This window comes from Dicentrarchus labrax, unplaced genomic scaffold (assembly GCF_905237075.1).
Source record: "Dicentrarchus labrax unplaced genomic scaffold, dlabrax2021, whole genome shotgun sequence".
Classification (NCBI taxonomy): domain Eukaryota; kingdom Metazoa; phylum Chordata; class Actinopteri; family Moronidae; genus Dicentrarchus; species Dicentrarchus labrax.
The window spans coordinates 24,914,142-24,934,469 of record NW_026136715.1 but is presented as its reverse complement, the minus strand read 5'-3'; the positions used below and the strand labels follow the sequence as shown (position 1 = coordinate 24,934,469).

Here is a 20,328-nt window from a genome sequence, read left to right as displayed (position 1 = left end):
TAATTAGTCCAGTTTTTTCTACCCTTTTCTTTTTTGCCTTTCCTATTCAATGTTTCTGTCTAATAAGTTGTCAGTTTTTCGTAGAAGCACAGATCTTTTTAAAGCTGCAATAATCCGTTTTTATATCAGCAGTGGCTTAAAATAATTGAAAAGGGCATTTTTATCAAACCGACAGAGATTTATCACTATCGTTGCAGTTCTCCTCACCTCCTATGAGAGATTTAACCTCTTTTAGCACATTGTTTTGGTTTTTCTGGCCCACAACTTCATGGTTTTGGTTCAGTCTCACTGCTTTTATCAGCCTCATTTTCCAGTTTTAGCTGACATTTACCCCCTTACTTCTCAATCCATATTTCCTTCAGTTGTTGAGACCAAATGAGACTAAACAGAGCTAAAAGGACTTGTATTTGCAGGGTGGCCAGAAACATGACGCCAAATGAATTATAATGTTGTTCTGTCACTGCTAAATGTGTCAATGGGTGAAGCTGTTTGCTAACATGGTATACAGCTTAATTTTATATGACCATAATAGGTGGATATACGGTAGTAATATATATCAAGTGTGTATTTCTTTCTTTCAATACTTTCAAAGTGGCCAAAAACAGATGACCGCTGCTTTCATTTAATTCACAAGTATAAGTAATGCTTATTTGCATACTATGATATATAATTTTATAGTGTGCTCATTTTAGACGTGTAGATTTATGCACCCCCCCCAGTCAAAATCAGGTGACGTAGTATAAACAGCTAGAAAGTCAGCGTATGCAGGTGGTGGGGTAGCTTAGACAAACCCAGCAGACTGCTGTTGGTATTTGATGTGAAACCAAAGTAAACATTCTTTGAACTGAGTTCCGCCAGGTCTATTTCCTTTTTATTTATGTAATTAACATACTTCAGGTACATTATGTAACTTACGACCCATAACATTACTTTATGTCGCTTTATTTTGAAAGTGTAACCAGATGTTGCATGTTTATTATTGCTAACCGACCAGAAGTTACGGATGGTATATTTATTGTTGACCACGGAGCTCTGCACATCCAGAAATGATGCAAGAAGGGTACCAACAGCATCATATTTTGAAGCGTAGGGGTTCTGACTAAGCTGCAGTATTTGACAAGTTGGGAGTGAGAATGTTTTGTCATATTTAAATCTAAATGATTGTACTGAGTACTGAACCACAATAAGACAACTGAATAAAATGTACTGGGAATTGTTTTGGTTTTTTATGTCACCTTGAGCATGTTTTGACTCTACTGACTGACCGGACTAAAGTGATCTTGACATCAACATGTAGTATAATAAACGAGTCAATCAATCACTGGTTGATTTTACACTGATATTTTGTTCACCGGGGACTGAAGTTATGTAAGCCCTTTTGGAAAGTATTCATGCATGCTGTGTAGCAATTTACGCTGTCAGTCAGTGTTTTAGAGTAGGTGCCACTTTTTTAAATGATGGACGGTTCATTTTGAAAGCTCTGTTCATACATGATGCTGGATACTCATGCTGACCCTTTGAACAGTCTTATCCTCAATATTTAACATATTCTAAGCATGCGTGACCTCAACCACATTGACGTTGCCCTTGGAGCGATGCAAACGGCTCTAATGCATATCCCCAAGTGAGTGGAATTCCTCTCAATTTGAACTGCAGTAAAAAGAGAAATTGAAATCTCTGAAGAGATTATGGGCTGTTCTGTCATTTGGTCAGAGACAAATACATCTGTATTGTATATTCTTTTGGACCCAGATGAATATAATGGAATTCATGAGATAGTTTTCCTCTCCTTTCCAATAGCTATGAATGTATTTCTTTGTGTTTGGCACAGCTTTTTTGTCTCTCATGTGACCCATTTGCACTTCAGAAAGTGTAATTTCCGGCTCCTGTTCCCATTCAAAACTGATATTAAATTGATATAATTTCAGTTCTAAAGTAATAAGCAAATCGCTGATGACACTGGCTCATTAAAACCTTTAAAGTTTAAGAGCGAACACTTGAGGAAATTGAGGAAATCTTTTAGCTGCTTCATGCTCTCACTGTGCAGCTCCTGAAGCTACACACCACTTACACGATTTATCTGGCTCTTTTATTTCTATCCACCACCATCTAAACCGCTATCAGGCTCCCATATGAAACATCCCACTTCTCTTATGTAACATCATTTGCTGGTAGAGTACTGACATCCACATGCATGGGTGTTTCACTCCATTAAAATCTGTAGGAGAGACGGCCTCCCCGCTCCTACCAGTCCAGGAGTATCTAAAATGAAATACAACCAATGATGAAATTAAACAGAATAAATCATTAGATACACATCATTCTTTATAATCTCTTGATGCATGTTTGTTAAATTTTATACATTATGTGATACTTCCTGTACATTCATTGTGTTGTATCTGCTTGAGGATTCTGAGTCACTGGCAGGTAGGAGTGAATGTTTTGTTATAACACAGCAGGTGTGGTTGTAGTTTTGAGAGCTTGTTCCTTGTCCTGTTCTAAAAATCTGTTTTAGTGCCTGCTGTGGTTTTAAAATGACTCAAATGGAAGATTATATTCTGCTATAAACTATATGATTGCAGCTGTTTTTATGTGATTTAGAATTAAGGTATTTCAGGCCTTTTGCTTTTCTAGTAGACTACTGCACATATCTCCGTGGGGGGTTGCTTGCTGCTGTGAAAACTTTGCAAAAATAGATTTTACCTGTAGGAAGATGTAAAGCAGAATTTATGTTATGCCATGAAACATTAAAGACATAGGAAATGATGGCAAGGATTTTTTTTTCCCTTATACATTGCATATATGCAGGTCAATTATAATTCAATAAAGGCTCAGTGGTGGAGGTGAATAAAGGCAAGGCCTGAGTCATACCATCTGAATAAAGGTCACTGGTCTCTAATTACCCTCAAGGTCTCCTAATGAGATCTGAGGAAAGAGTGAGGGACCCCTGTTGATTCAGACGTTCATGGTCGTCTATCCCACACCCACGGCATTTAATGGCCATATTCATTTTAAAAAGCTATTTTTTTTAAATTATCCCTTCTAGGTCAGGAATGTGTTGATATGCACATGGCAATATTATAACAAATAAACATTCTGTTAAATTAGCTTTTAGCATCCATTATGGGGATGGATATGTAGATTTTAAAGAGCAACTTAAAGGTTGGGTAATTCATTTTGGAGAAATACGATACCATGGCAAATTCCATGACATTGTGCAAACAGCGGCACAGCCAGTAATGTAAATATGTAAGCTATGTTGTGGGTAGTACTGCCCCCTCATAGTGGATTAAACCGTTAGTTGATGTGAAGATTCTTAGTCGACCTACTTTGCATTAGTCAAATAGTCAAAAAGAATGTCAAATACTGTTTGGCAAACCAACGGAAGCCAGCTGATTTACATTAGCTCCGACCAGGGCTATGACTCTGGTGATGAAGACACAGCAAGTTCAGGCAGGAACAGGAGAGGAATGAAATGGAGGAAGAGGAGTGAGTTTGTAGTGTTCATTTGTATGTAACTGTTTACATTATACAAGTCCACCAGTATTTGTTTTTGTGAAACTGGTAGTTTTTTAATCCGTGTTTTAAAAACAAGAATTAATTAATGTGATGTTACACTGTGTTGTAATAAATGCTGGTTGTTCCGACGCATTCAGAATCATTTCCGTTGTCATTTAACAGAGGCTGTTAAAATATATATATGAATACTTAAAATAATATAAACATAATGACTAGTAGACTAGGAATAATTTCCGATTGAATTTATTATTTTTTGGGGCAAAGAAATGTCCACACCAAACATCCAAACTTGATTTCTGTCATCTTAGATAAAGGTGACAGGCTTGTATTTGCTATTGCAGCATCACTTTGTGATTTAGGGTCATAAGAAGGCTGGATTTTTACAGAAGAAATCCTGCCTAGTGCAGGGTTTCTCCCTATAATGGCTTCAACCATGCTGCTTTGTTATAGCTGCTCCACTGAGGTTCAAGAACTGGCCTCCACATGGTTCAGGGCTTTCTTACCTTATCCCTCTCCTGGCAGCAGATCAATAGATTAGCTGGGCTAAATTGCTGTGTGAGAGGTGTATCTGTGAGGGATTTCTGACAGCCAAACCCTTAAAACCTACCCCATCTTCTCCAGCTGAAATCTGCCACCACCTGACTGTGTTAGGCTCGGATTTCCACTCCACTTCTGTTTGCCAAATGATCCCCATCCATCCCATGTCCTTACCTTCATTATGCCCCTCTTTCTTCATCTATTTCCTTATTCTTTGTCCCTGCCTATTCTTCTTTCCTCTTCCCCCCTGCCCTTCCATTTTATATTCTGTTTTGTCCTCCTTCAGTCCTTCCTTTCCACCCCCCACCTCCCTCCACGCTACCTCCACTGTCGACCACCTCTCTGTTTTACCTCACAGCGAGCAGCTTGTGCCCTCAGCCTGTAAGTAAGCCTGTGGCATCCTGTCTATGTCTGCCTACTCTGATTATATTTTCCTGCAGTGCAAATCCAAGAGGCAGGTAACAAGAAATCCACAGTCGAAAAAAAAAAACCTTCACACAGGTGATTCTTGCTGTCAGCTTGCTCGGCATTAGCAGGATTAGTCCGAAAGTACGGCATTTTCAATTACGCTCAATACCCGGATGGGAAAGAAATTTTGATACTTAAGGTATTGAAATGTCTCTTGCTTGCATATATTAACATGCAGGAGATTACATGTTCTTTTTTGCCCATAACAATCTGTTAAAACACATAGTGGTTAAATGGAATCAAGCCACTGCCCCTTTGTCCTCTTTGGATGAAGTGGCCCTCTAGACAAAAATAAAACAATTATCACATTCCTGTAATTAATACTAATACAACTGTTGTTGCCTCTACTGCAGCCCATTTCTGATTAATATTACAATCAATTATTGCTTTTACACCAAATTAAATGCTGTTATTGTAATGGGCGTGAGGTTGGACCCAAGAACAGCACCAGACCAGCGTTGGAAAAGTTCAACAGTTTATTGACCAAACAGGGTCGTAAAATCCACAGCAGGTACACAGGAATAGTCCACAACCTAAAAATTCCTCAGAGGCAGCAGAGTCCACGTCCTCCGCAGCAGAAGAGGAAGGTGAGCAGGAAGAGGCAGCCACACCGGTGCCCCCCCCCCACCAGAGGATCAGAAAGTCCATCAGCAGATGGGCCCGCAGCTGAGGAGGCGGAGCTGAGGAGGCGGAGGAGGCGGCATGGGAGGAACCAGAGGACTCTCTCGGACTGGCTTGATCCTGGAGACATGGAACGTCGGGTGAATCTTCATGGACCGGGGAAGCCGAAGACGTACCGCCTCTGGGTTGATGATGCGAGCGATGGGAAAGGGCCCAACAAACCCGGGAGCCAGCTTGCGGTTCTCCACCTTTAGGGGCAGGTCACGGGTGGAGAGTCAGACCCTCTGGCCAACCTGGTAGGCGGGAGCAGGCGTGCGGTGCTTGTTGGCAGCGGCAGCGTAGCGGTCAGCAGACTTGAGGAGAGCAGTACGTGCCTGGTCCCAGGTGCGCCGACAACGGTGAACGAAGGCTTGTGCCGATGGGCAGGCAGCCTTCCTCTCTTGGTTGGCAAATAGTGGAGGCAGATACCCATAGGCGCACTGAAAGGATGAAAGTCCAGTAGAAGAGCAGGTGAGGGTGTTGTGGGCATATTCTACCCAGACCAGTTGTTCAGACCGGGAAGCAGGGTTGTGGTTGATCAAGCAGCAAAGAGTGGTTTCCAGGTCCTGGTTCATTCTCTCAGTCTGCCCCTTGGACTGGGGGTGAAAGCCAGAAGACAGACTGACAGAGGCCCCAACTAGACTGCAAAACTCCTTCCAAAACATGGATGTGAACTGGGGCCCCCATTCAGAGACAATGTCGGTGGGCAGTCCATGGAGACGAAAGATGTTCTGGAGAACCAGTTCAGCTGTCTCTTTGGCAGAGGGAAGCTTGGAAAGGGGAATGAAGTGGACCATCTTGCTAAAACGGTCGACAACTGTGAGGATGGCAGTGTGGTCTTTGGATGTAGGTAGGCCAGTTACAAAGTCGAGGGAGATGTGTGACCATGGGCGATGAGGAACAGACAATGGGTGCAGGAAGCCGGCTGGTGGATGACGAGAGGTCTTGTTCTGGTTGCACACAGGACAGGCGTTGACATAGCCTCGGACATCCTCCTCCAGTGATGACCACCAGAAGCGCTGCTGCAGGAAGTCTCAGGTGCGCTGAATGCCAGGGTGGCAGGTGAGCCGGGAGGAGCAGGTGACAAGGATGGTGTCCTGAGGCAGGTCCGCTGGCAGGTCTCTCCCCACTCCTGGACGGAACAGGTAGTCCAATCACTGTTGGGGTTGTGCCTGTGAAGCCAGGGGTACCCCAGGACTACAGGCTGGCTTGGTGTAGACAGGAGCAGGAACTGGATGGTCTCACTGTGGCCCCCCGGCAGGAGCATGCGCACAGGGTTGGTTTGTGATGTAACCCTCCCCAGCACATGTCCATCCAGGGCGCTGGCTGAGATGGGCAATGACAATCTCTGGGCGGAGTCCAAGCCGGAGAGCAAGGGCCTGGTCCATAATACTCTCGTCGGCCCCTGAATCGACACGGACAGCGATGGAGTGGGAGCCAGAAGGCAGCAGGAACTCACCAGTGTGGCTGGGTCTTTTAGGGGAGGCAGGACCAACGATGGAGCTCACCAGTATGCCTCCGTTCAGTGGTGAGCTCTGGCTTTTACCAGGCACCGGCTGACAAAGTGTCCTGGCTGGCTGCAGTACATACAAAGGTTCAGTCTCTGCCTTCTCTCCCTCTCTTCAAGTGAGAGGCGGGTGCGACCCAGCTGCATAGGCTCAGGATCTTCCACACTTACAGGAGCTGTTGAGGCTAACGAGGAGGAGGCAGGAGTTACTGGAGTGAGGGGAACTGTGTGGCCGGGCAGAACGTGACTGGAACTCTGAGCGTCTCTCCCTCCTGCGAGCCTGGATGCGCAGGTCGAGACGGGTGGCAAGCTCAATTAGACCGTCCACTGTAGACGGCAGTTCATAAGCTACGAGTTCATCTTTAATGTGCCCAGCCAGCCCCCGCGTAAAGACATCACAGAGAGCAGCCGGGTTCCAGTCACACATGGGGGCCATGGTGCGGAAGTCAATGACAGAGTCTGTGACTGAGCGGCTCCCCTGGACCAGATCCAACAACTCTTGGAGCAGCAGCGCTTGCCGAAGCCGGTGATGAAGATCTGGCCCCCAGCGAAGCAGGTGAGAGCTCCAGAGACTGGGTGCGGGCGTGGATGCTCGCCATTTCATGCCGCACTTGTGCCAGGCCCTGCTGATTCTCTGCTGAGGCAGCTGCAGAGGCAGCAACCAGCTGATTTAACATGTCCTCCATCCGAGATATCCGGTCGTCAATCTGAGCTAGGTCCATTTCTGGCCAGATTGTACTGTAATGGGCGTGAGGTTGGACCCAAGAAGAGCACAGACTGAGACCAGCGTTGGAAAAGTTTAACAGTTTATTGACCAAACAGGGTCGTAAAATCCACAGCAGGTACACAGGAATAGTCCACAACCTGAGCTAGCCAAAACAGTCCGACTTTCTAGCGTAGACCTCTGGGGAGCAAACTGGAGACAGACAAGGGGCGAGCAGGCAGAGGGGTCAGGGACAGAAGGCTGTTCAGGTTACCTGGGCAGGGACGACGAGGACAGGTCAGGGACAAGTAGTGTCGAAACCAAGGAAGCAATCCGGAAAACAACACGAGAGAGCTTTGCATGCTGCTAAAGACAATCTGGCAGAGACTGAGTGGAAAGAGTGGGTTTAAATCAGGTGAGGGAACACAGGTAAAGGTGGTTGCACTGATGAGGTGAGAGTGGAAGGCAGGTGATCAGGAAAAATACCGGCAGAACTGGCGGTAGGATGGAAAGCCAGGAGTGGATCATGACAGTTAGTAAGTTAACATTGGGTGACTGGGCATCCCAAAGCTACATTAATGGAGCAGGTATGTCAGTGTTTGTTTGACATACAGGCCAAAGTGTCCAGAGTAGATTAATACACCTCACAAATTTCTTCTTCAGTGCCCAAGTTAGGCCAGTTCTTTTGTAAAAGTATCATTATTGCCTTGTTGTCTTAGGTAACAAGTAAAAACGCCATAGCCTCATAGTAATATTTATCTTGGAAATCCTTGGTAACGCTAGCTTTAGGTGCAATAATTATTTTCTACATCTTTCCATGGTCTTTCTAGTGTGGGTTAGCTACAGTATGTCATTTGACATTTACCTGGGAGCAAGTTGGCGGCTTTGCAAATTATATAATGTTGTACATTACAGTGACAATGCGCCCTTTAAAGAGGTGACAGAGGCAGAGGGAAAAAGAGCTGAGGGAGCCAGCAAAGGGAAGTAGTTCTTATAAACTTTGTCTCCAATAAAGTGTTTGTCTCTATATCGTTTGTTAAAGTTGAAGTTATATACAGCCATGAATCTGGGCATTGTAATTCTGTGTGTATATGTTAAATCGGTGTTTCATCCTCACACACTCAAACGTGTATGTGTGTGCCTATTTTTGTGCTTAAGCATACAATGGTATACAGACATTACATCCAGGGGTGTCCTTTTTAAAAAATGTCTGTTCCCATTTGCTGGAGATCCATGATTCTCCTGTACTTTATTTCAGAGTGAAAACTTATCTGATTTGTGCTCAGTTCTGATTCATTTATGTTCAGAGACACCTGCGTACCCGTCCAGCATCCAGACTGCTGTCAGGAGTTGTAGTTGGAGCAGGGTGCAGGAGCAGTGACAATGAATTGCCTAGTGATCTGACTGCTCTGTGGCTGGCCAGATGGGCTCTTTCCTCTCTCAGTCACTTTCCATAAAGCAGGCAATCAGCCAGCTTCTTCGGACGTGGCCGGCACTGATGTAGCCTCGACGACGTGGATTTGTCTGAGCCCACTGTCAGGCTGTGGCGCTGTTACTCTGCAACCTTGGGGAAACACAAAGGTCTTGTGACTTCGATAAAGAGACATACTCTCTGTCTCTTGAACATCATTAGGGCATTAAGGGAAGGTCTTTGATGCAAACAGATTTAATCCCTGGAGTCTTTTACGTCGTCTTTTCTGTAATTAAATTGAAGGCTGCATGCTATTCACAAACTGATTAACTTGTAATTCTCAGATTTACAAAACCCTTTCAGGCAGCACTGTATTCTTCCAGTATTGTTAACAGTCTGACAAAGATTGTTTTCCTCTAAAGACGCAGCGCCCACAAGGTTCACTGCCCGCTGCCCTTTCTCTGTTATCTCCCCTCTGTTAATTGCTCATTAGGAGGGAAAATGTGGTTTTAATCGTGCAGACAGTTTCAAGTTCATTAGAGCTAATGTCCAAACTTCACAGAGGCACACAGTGGCTGATGGTGCCCGTCTAGACACAAACAGCAACACTTGGTCAATTATTAACACATCCCATAAGAGCCTTTAGTGAATGTTGTTTGTTTGCATATGCATGAACATATATATGTTTGATCCTAACGTGACAGCATGATGAATGTGTGGGTTATAATTGGGCTTCTTCTGCCTTACTGCATATTTATGCAGCTGTACTCGAAGCCAGATTTCTCCTCAGAAGACAAATGTAATGTTTGCTGAACAGTAGGGTTTTGTAAACAGTACAGCACAAATATTGGCAGGGGACCCATACTTTAACTTAGGCTTATATTCACTCACTTATTTTAACAATACTTAGAGACTAACAACTTTATAGGGCTGTAATGTTAATTTAAAACCAAATAAAAAAAGATGTCCAAATAATGGCAAAGGCTTTGTTTGCACTACAAATTGTTCAGGTATATGCTTCTAGTCTTCAAAGATATACCCGTCTTACCCACAGTCCTAAGTTTTATTAACCAATCATTCTTTTAGTTTTTATGTGAACATTTCATAGGTTTGATTTATCTATCAATTATTTTTGTATTTATTCATCATTTAATGTAATATTACAGTTTAGTGTGTTAGCATGTTAACATGCAACCAAGTTAACATTAAACACAAAGTTGAGGTTGTTAGGTATGTCATTAATTTATATAATTGAGTTTGAGACACTAGATGAAAAGTCAGTGGATGACCAACATTGGGATTAATCTTCTGAACACCATGACTGGTTGTAACACATTTAATGACAATCTAACAGTTGTTGAGATATTTCACTCTGAACCAAAACTGTCAACCTCCTTGTGGTGCTGGAGAAAACCTCAGGGGATCACCAGAGTCAATAGGATTTATGCTCCGGGGACTATGATGAATTTCATGACAAGACATCCAACCATTGTTGAGAATAATGACAGAAGTCATAATAGAGAGCGTCAGGAATGAGTCCTAAAACCATAAACAGAGTTAGCATCTTTGCACCTCCGGTTGCCTCGCCTTGAAGTCAATGATTTTTTGAATAGTTTTATGGTTAAATGCCTGAAATAAGGTCTGTGGTTAACACAAGCTTAAGAGATTTTCTCGTTTTGATCTACAACATAAAATATGGCAGTAAATACCACAGATGTGAATTTTAAAGCTTTTACTTGTCTAAAAAAAGACTAATAAGTGGCTAAATAAGACATAATTAAATGTCTGAACTTGGAGCCTTATCTAGTCACTGCCTTTACAGCCATGTTATATTTACTCTAGCACTCTTGCAAACTATTCCAACTCAAACTTTCTAACTTGTAGATTTTAATTACAAGTTGGAAGTTTAGTGGTGGTGACGTTCTTTTATAGCCCAACGTTAGCATGTTACTTCTGGCGATCACATTTACCCTTCAAAAATCATAAAAGTAGTGTTTACTTGTGAAGATTTTTTGGCTGAACAAAACATGTTCAAAAATCATAATCATCATAAACCTTTGTTCGCCACAGAGCTTATTTTCTGCCAAATCCCACTGGCTTTTTGTGAGTGCGATGCTAACTTGCCAGGTTGGACTACAAAAATACATCATAACTGCTGCACTGTTACTATGGCTGCTATCGGGCTTTTTCATTTGAGTGTAAACATGTGTTGTTTTGGGGAAACAACTCATTCTTTTTCTTCTTTTTTCCTTTGGAGGATGTTTATGTTTCATTTGGTCCTTAAAGTAATGCCTCATACACATACGCAGTTCTTTTTGTAATTACAGATATTAATAGGGGGAGAGGCCTGGCTGAAGGTGGTGACAGCATATCTGCAAGGCATAAACCAGAGATTGATTACTCCTACACTGTTCCATAGAACTAGTGGAAAAGTGTGAATGAACCCAAGAAAAAATTCATTATGTTATCATATGTTTTCATTATCCTTAAGTGTAACTGTACTCCTATTTTGCATTATTATTTATGGTTATGTATTCATTAAAGATTAAATACCTAAAATCCATTAATTGCCCCGTATTTTTTAGTTTAACGGTGTTGTAATAGTTTTTATTAAGGGATTATTGACTTTGCTTTTAGCTTCACCCGATCTAATGAAAATGAAAGTGGGTCACATTGATTTTCTTAGCTGAGTGTTTTGATATCGTCAGGTGCTGCAGGTGCCAACATGTAAGAAACATCAGGCTAATCACTAAAATTGCTTATTTTTTCCTTCCTCCTGCTTCCCCTTCGGCTTCTTGTCCTCCTCTTTCCATTCCAGTGGTCGTGTTGTACTTGCAGGGTGTGGGAACCAAAGAATGGAGGGAGGTACGTTAAGCAAACTTTTGTTCTCCAATATCAACATCCAATATTTGTGTCTGCCTGTCTGCCAGATGTGTTTGCTTGTATAGGAATGCCATAATGTGTATTAACTTCAAACCTTTCAGTCGGGGCTAAGAGAGGGGGTTATTAAGATGAAGTCCAGAGGCAGCTCACTGCAAACCCCTGAGAACACTGTTGTAGGAAATTGAAAGTGTCAACCTCTTCACTTGCCCACACAAGCGTAACCACAGTCTGAAATGGACTTCATATACCTGACCCAAACTGATGAATTAATATTACAGCTTAAAGAATACATTAATACAATTGATCTGATTATGTCAGGTATCTGATGTAAGATAAAAAATCAATTCACTTCATGGCTCAGGGCTGGGAGAAAAAGAAGGGAAATTCCTTTAAGGTTTCATCAGATATGCACCGTCTGCTCTCTTTGACCTCTTGCTGTCTCGCCCTCTGTCACTCTTTTTTAAGTCGGGGTCATGTGACCTTCCATTCATTGCTGCTTTTTTGAATTCCTCCCCTTTTGATTTTTATTTCCTGGCACACATCATTTCTCAGAAATTTTCATATAATTTGCCTATAGCATTCTGTTTTTAGGTGGTGTATTTCATTTGGAAATTCAAAGTCAACACCGATGTGTCAGTGAGGGCTTTGCCACTGCTGATCCCCTCACCTCAAGACTCCTCACACCTTTTTCTTCCACGTGACAGGGCTTAATCAAAAACACGGCATGAATTGCACCGCAATCAGCAGAGTAAACACCTCGCTGTCGGCCGTACACATATTGACACCGAGCAGATAATTGTGCTTTAATGGAAACCTGACAGATCCTTTGTTTTCTTTTGACATCATGTTTTGCATTATGTCAATACTTGATATATAATTTGAAAAACAGAACATTCTGTCACATAGTGCCTTAGCATTCTTTATTAGCAAGCACAAAACAATCTGTGCAAGCAGCATATATTTTATCCTATCACTATATTGTCCATGTCTAACATGTCTCCAACTACTCCATATTCTGCCTTCCATTGTTGGTTTTTTTTGTGTGTGATTTGAGTAAGGTTATTATTATTTTGTCCATTTTTTATGCTTGTTTACAGCTCCTGTGGCACCAGGCTGTGCAGTACATTAAACTGTTTTCTGTTCAAGTGCTTCCATTTTCCCAGCCTATGGATATGATCCTCCACTTACATGCTCCCACAAATCAGTTGCTGCCCATGGAGGACTACAAACAATCATGTGTGACCACACACTGGAAAACTGGAAAAATTTAAGTCCTGGTCACACCAACATGAGCTGAATTTTGTGGTGAAATCAATGCATTGTAATGTATTCAGCGTGATTAGTGCATTGGCTTGCATAATTCAACTTTGGTGAACTTTGAAACTCACATTGAGAGAACAGAGTGCTGGAGAGCCCAAACTGTCGCACCATCAATTTTTATTTAACCTGCTTTGTTGGAGTATAAACTACTCCACCAAATACATCTTTTGAATAAACTGCAAGGCAAAAAAAAAGGCAACAACTAACTTTCTTTGAGTTTTTGTTGCCAGTGCCTAAACATAACTATAAAAAAGATAAATAATGCAATTGTCACTATGTGTGGATAGTGTATTGCAAGATTGGCTGTTTTGGTGTGAAACAATACGTTGTCAGTGAACATTTTACTGATACTGATAAGTATACATATTTTTTTGCCCTCTACTTAATTAATAACATTTCCTCGTTATGTTAATATAAAAATGTAATTTGGTTGGCATTATGTTTTCCTTAAAGCGCATTTGTTGTCACAAGGCTTTCCCCTCTGCAATAAAACTCTTTGAATTAAACAATTTACAATCCCCAGAACATAATGCAGGCTCACACACAGTTCTGATGAAAACGATTAGCTGAGTTTTGAGTGTGAAATGTAATAACTTAGGAATGTTTTTTTCCCTATTTAAATTGGACTGTTTAACAGTCACTTTGCTAAAAAATATTTAGGATTTTAATTACATTTAATTTAGTTTTCACAGGCTTTAGAATTATAGTCAGAGTAGGGATAACTAATACCAATAAATAATTGGCTCTTATCACCCATTAGCCTTTTGAATTATTATGAGCTTGAATACATCTGTATCTGGGTTCTTTCCAGGTGCTGAGTCCACATGAGCTCTACCAAGGTCATGCTGTAGAACAAACAAAGTTCAGGGCCAGTTCACTCCATTCTGCAGCTCTAGGATAAACACAGCTGACCCACGTTTTGAAATGTGCACAATCTCTGTTGACTTTTGACACAAAAAATACTAACTATCCCATACACAATAAATATTGTAGGGCTGCTGTACTTTTACTGTAATACCCGTTAAGTAAGCCATAGGACACACCCAGTAGTAAGTTTCAGACCTGCAGATTTCCTTGGCAAAATCTCTACAATCAACTGGTTCATAAATATTTTCTTTTAAGACAACAGCTGTGCATATGTTCACACATGTCTAAAGGTCCAGTGTGTCGGATCTAGTGATGTAGTTGCAGATAACTCTGTCGCTTCACCCTCCCCTTCCAAGCACGAAGGAGAAACTACGGTGGTCACATAATGTGGACAAAACACATACACCCCTATGTACAGCCAATGTTTGGTTTGTCCCTTCTGGGCTACTGTAGAAACATGGCGGTTCAATATGGTGGACTCCATGGAAGGCGACGCACAGTGTATGTAGATATAAACTGCTCATTCTCAGGTAACAAAACCACAATGAGTCCTATATTTAGGTGATTATACACTAATGAAAACATACCTATGAATATTATATTACAATTCTGTCAGTTGAGCCTCCTAAATGTTACACACTGGACCTTTGAGCACAAATCCTTCTTTTGTGCACCACCAATAGTTGTCTTGCCAACTGCTCTGCTTACTCTCACATCTCCCCCAGTAACAAAGCAATTCCCTTACATTCACCCACAACGCCCCAACACCTATTAACCAATCACACCTGAGTGAGATTATAAACCAAAGGCCTCCAGCCCTAAGAATAGAAACACTACAAGTAAAATATCATGGGATTTTCCCTTTTGGGTCGATGCGGCAGGTACGTTCTGAGGTCCAATACACTCCCCTTCGAGGCTTTGGTAATGGATAGGCTAGGGACGCAGTTGATAGCACGGATTATGTGCACTGGACACTAAAGACATGAGTAGAGGTATTGAGGCAACAGCGAGGCAGTGCCAAGATCAATAGCTCATTACACGGTGCTGTCGGGCCAGGCCGCGGAGGCGAGGCTGGCAGTCCACCAGGGGGATTACTGGTGTGATTGTCAGGGAGATGGAGAAAACGGCCTGGCCCAGGAGGGAGGCTGGGACCGAGACTCTGTGGGCTCGCAGGGTGGAGAGCTGACTCTAATGTAGATTTAATGTAGCAGTCTGATTTCTCTTGGGACACCAGATTTAGCACACAGCACAGACGAGCTCAGTGTGATAGAGTGTTGTCATATTTTTGCAAAGGAGATTTGTATTTATGGATTCCAATCCTGTGTGGAATGTTACAATGGTAATATGGGTTGCTGCTGAATCTCATGAATTTTATTCTTTCTCTGGTGTATTTCTTCTTCATTATTATTATAATAACATGTAATAAATGCCAATAATCACTTTTTTTCTATTTTTGTAGTTTGGCAGGACAGAGGTAATCGATAACACTCGGAATCCAGATTTCGTCAGGAAGTTTGTCCTGGATTTCTTCTTTGAAGAGAAACAAAATCTAAGGTTTGATGTGTAAGTAGTCATTTTCTTTTTCCTGAATAAATCTGAATTCATTTAAACTTGGATACATTCTGCTGTGTAAATACCTCAATGTGGATTCAGAGTAACCAGAAGGTAGCAATGCCTTTGATTGCATTAGAATAATTTCTCTCTGTGCAGGTCCTCAGTTTGACAAAAAAGATAATTTTGCTCGATTCGGATAAATGAACAGGCCAATCACAGCTAAAATTAGATGCTATGATGTCCAATCGAAGAAGGAGACTTAAAAAAAAGGCCACTTCTTTTTAGCCATGCTGATTAAATTAGTGTGTGTTTACCCACTTGGTTATTCTGTTCAGTTCACCTACCTGTTATCCATGATCAATAGCAGGGAAGGATCACTTACTTGCCTCTGTAGCTTTAATCAAGGCATCAGACATCTGCTTTCACTGCTCAGTTGGGTATAGAGCAGCAGCTCGTATACAGTGTGAACATGAAAATGGAACAGGTGCATTATTTGTGATGATGCTGGTGCGTATTTCCAACCTCAGAGCATCCCTCCTGCTATGTCATTTTTTATGTTCGGTACCCAAATAATCAGCTTTTTGTGAAACAATGCAGATACTACAAAAGTGAGAGGTTGTAGGCCTTAGAACAGCACTTTACCCCTTTTTATTCTTGGCTCTTGGTCAGTTCGTCCAAAAGAAACTTAATTAAATGGAAAAGGTGCTAATGATTTACAGTGCTGGGCAAATTACTTGACACACATTACGTATTATTTACTAGTTGTTTATTATCCATTCAAAATCTTTAAAAGACATTTAAGAAAATGTTCTCATATACTTTCTTTCAGGGAAAGATGAGAGGATGGATAACACTTTGTCTTCTCTGTGTTGATAATGAAGTTAGAGCATGGAGTAAGCTTAGCTTAGCTTAGCATACAGAGGAGGCAGGGGGAACTAGCTAGCGTGTTTCTTGCCAAAGTTTAAAAATATGTGTAGCAGCACCTCTAAAGCTAGTCCAGTAATGAGGAGTTATATCTAGTTTATTTAATTACACATTACAAAGTACACAAACGGTAATGTAAAAACTAGTTGTTTTATGGGGAGTTAAGTGCTGGTGGTTTCTCTCCGTGCCCATAATAAACAAAGAATCATATTTCCCTTATTTTATTCAACGGCAAAAGTAGGCTAATTAGCCTACTTGTCACTTGAGCTTTACTTTTCAACAAACTCCAAACCCACATGTCTCTTCTGTATATGTAGAAATAATAAATGTTTTGTAACTTAGGTAGGCTATTTTACTGACCCTCAACAGCTAGCTTAGCCCTGATGCCACAGAGCACTCCAGAAGTCCTGAGCTGAATATAGCCTTGCCAGTGGCTAGCTAGCAAAGCAAGAACACGTAAACCAGATTCATTTTGAATAACCAGAAAGAGGATCTCTTCTTGTTTGACAAGGGTTAGTTGCCTTCCCCCGCCCCAAAGTCAAGCTAATACATCCTGGACACACCTAGCTCCCAGGATGAGCGCCGGGCTTTGAAGCCTATGACACAGTGGCCAAACCGTGCAATGACAGCAATGATGACGTCACTTGATGAACACTGACCCCAAAATACTTTTTCCCATAAGCTTGTAAAAGAGGCAGATGTCTTTAAGTGTAAGATCAGAATTTGATCCATTCAGTCCACAATCATTTGGAAATAGCCACACGATTAATTCAATTCAATTCAATTTTATTTGTATAGCGCCAATTCATAACAGAAGTTATCTCAGGACACTTTTCAGATGGAGCCGGTCTAGACTGAACTTATAACATGATTAAATCATTTTATCCGTATTCAAGTTCGTGGACGGCTACAGGAGGTGGTCTCCTCAGAAAATCTGGGTACTTTGTCAAACTCTTTTGACCTCATGTGGCAATGAGCGGCTTCCATAGGAATGAACATGGCCATGCATCCAACGCTGCTTCCAGTTCTTCCGTAATGCAGCCCTCGGACACCCGGATCCCAGTAGTGCTCTGAAGTAATAGAACATTACTGGGATTAGTAAAGGCAGTATAACTACAGAATATTCAAACTGTTACTCTTACATTACCTGTTACTGGAAAAACTTTAGTATTTTAATGTGTTACTCAGTAGCCTAATATATTACTGCCCAACTCCAATGATTAATAGCAAATAAAAAAATGAAGCAGGTCAGCGCTTTTGGAAGTAAACAGCTCAATTTCTTCAAGACTAATACCAGTGGAACATGTAGTGGCACTGAATCTCTTCAAACACAACTTCTTCCAGTCTTATCACCCATTTGTTTCTCACAGGTACAATGTGGACTCCAGAAGCTGTAACATTTCCAAACACGTAAGTACAGTATGTCGAACTCAAATGACAGTTTTGACTCAGCGCTGACAACTTCCATCAGCCCTCAAATGTATCACATTGTATTCAGCATTACTCATACTGTTAAAGCTAATTTACAGTGAATGAGTGAGGAATAATGATGATTCAGCAAGAATAAAGTCTATTATTTAGTCTACTCTAGTATTAAGGGTACTGTAAATCCAGCTTGTGACAAAACTCTTCTTTTCTTCTTAACAAACCAACTCATGTGGGAGAGCAGAAGGTGAGTGCTGTATATGCAGACTGTATAATCCACATGAGCCTTGCTATAATATTCATTTCACCTTTTATTTTCCAATATATTTCAGTGTCCCCAGAGGAGACCTATGTGATTTCTTTTCTCTTTTTTTTGCATTTCATTCACTTTATTTTTATTGTATTTTTCTCCCACTCTTTCATCTCCTCTCATCAAGGAGAGACACCAGCAGCTCCCATCAGGAAAGCTTCCCCCGTAGTGTTGTCCATCATTTTTTCTGTCTGCATTTTATCATTCGCTCAGGTAAAGCAACTTTCAGAACTCAACTTCAAAGTGATAGCAGCTGTTGTTGTTTGAGACAGTGTACTACAGCAGATTGTGGATGTCAGGACATTTACAGGAGCTACACACATTCAGTTTGTGGGACTCACACCTACACCTGCTCCCGCCCACACATGACAAACATCAACACATAGCGCTCTGCCCTTGTTGCTGTGCAGTTTTATTGTGTTGTGTCATCTCTCTGCTTTTTAATGTTGCCATATGTTTCTCCCTGTAGTTTGTGGGCTGGTTGTAAACTTCAAAATCTGTTCTTCAGTGAAAATGCTGATTGAAGGGGAACACTCTTCTCTACAATGAGGACATTTGCCTTATGCACAGTGTGGTCCTTTTAAGAATAATCAATCGGTCAACAAGCACTCCACTAGGACTTCCTGGGCTTGACCTAGCTGGGTCCATGCTCATATAAAAGGTGGAATTAAACCCTAAATTTAGTTCAATTTCATTTAAAATGACACTTCAATAACATGAAATTACACTTTAATGGGACTTTAATAACTTCAGTATCTCTATTACTATCCCTGATGATTTTATAGTCTTTCAGAATTCCTATTGAGCCTATTAAGTGTTTATTGTCCAGAAATGTGTAGAGTAATTAGTTTAGTATTCATATATTTTAATGAGCTGGCTCCCTTGATGCTAACTCATAAACTCATATGTTCAAAAAGTTTAAGAGCCCTCCAAATAAATTGGAATCTGTCACCACTGAGCACACTGCAGTGTCCTAGAGGTGTGCAAAATGAATATTGCACCATGGCTGCAACAAGCAGGGACTTCTACTTCTATTCATTCACTCGTTCATTTTGCCACTCACAACTGAGATCACATGGTATGCAGCACACAAGAAAATACAGTAATAACAAAATTATAGCAAACTTCACTGGCACTGGAATAGTGGGGACAACAAGACTTTTGGCACCCATTGGTACCTACCACGTCATGGTAGCTTGTCGGGAAGAGGGCTAAATAACGCCCCAAAGTTAGGCAAAATCTTGGCGATGCAAAACCTCCAAAGGGGTCCTTTGACCTCTGACCTCAAGATATGTGAAAATGGGTTCTATGGGTACCCATGAGTCCCTCCTTTACAGACATGCCCACTTTATGCTAATCCCATGCAGTTTCTTATAAATAAACAGCACTGGAATCACATAAACTGGCTGGAGAGCTGAGACTTGAGCTGAGAACTGTTACTTAATCAACGGAAGGACATTCTTTAAAAGTTAAGCTAAAGCTAATATGTTGTTTCAGACGGGATCTTCATACGTTATGTTATTATTTGTACAATTTTCCCTCTTTGTGTTACTGTCCCTCTGCCATAATTCTGACTCTGTCCAGGGACCTGAAAAGAGGTAATTTGGTACTAAAAAGACTGATCCTTATTATTTTTCTAACACAGACTGCTGAAACATCATATTAGCTTCAGATAAACATCAGAATGGAGTTTTGTATGGAAGGATGGTGGGCTGTCACTCATCACTTACATTAGAAAAACATTAGGAAGGATAAGGGCCATTATGAAGAAGAGGACAGATAACAGAGCCTAAACAGTTTCAATGTACATATGGGCATGTGAGTATTGTTTTATGACACTGTAAAAATTGTGACTATCCTTGAAGTTCTCTGCAGGTCATATTTACGGTACTTTTCTGTTGTTTAGAGTCTGGACCCGTCTCTTGGCCCTGTCATGCAATTAATTCTTTCTTTTCTATCGTTTTTCCCCCAAAGGACTTTCTGGGCCAGACCTTTTGTACCCTTGGAGAAATCATCGGCTCCACAGGCGGGCGGCTGGAGAAGACCCTCTCGTGAGTCCTGTCTATTGTATCAATGAGAAATTGCTTTTTTTGCTCAGGTGTTCATGATAGCAATTATGCACAAAATTTTTTTGCATAACAAAACATGCTTGTTCCATATTAATTGATGGCTGGAGTGAAACAGGAAAACAACACTATATGAGCCATTTCTCTAATGCAATCTGTACAGACTCAGCAAGT

The 20,328-nt window shown here is 41.4% G+C and overlaps 1 protein-coding gene across 1 annotated transcript in view; it reads left to right on the top strand.

Annotated features, from left to right (window-relative positions):
• LOC127377739 (copine-9-like) overlaps positions 1-20,328 on the top strand; it is an 89,330-nt gene that overhangs the window by 9,128 nt on the left and 59,874 nt on the right. Inside the window, exons 3-6 of the mRNA XM_051425887.1 lie at positions 11,624-11,670; positions 15,335-15,438; positions 17,724-17,763; positions 20,060-20,139. Of these exons, the coding sequence (XP_051281847.1) occupies positions 11,624-11,670; positions 15,335-15,438; positions 17,724-17,763; positions 20,060-20,139 (271 nt within the window). The remainder of the gene's footprint in view (positions 1-11,623; positions 11,671-15,334; positions 15,439-17,723; positions 17,764-20,059; positions 20,140-20,328) is intronic.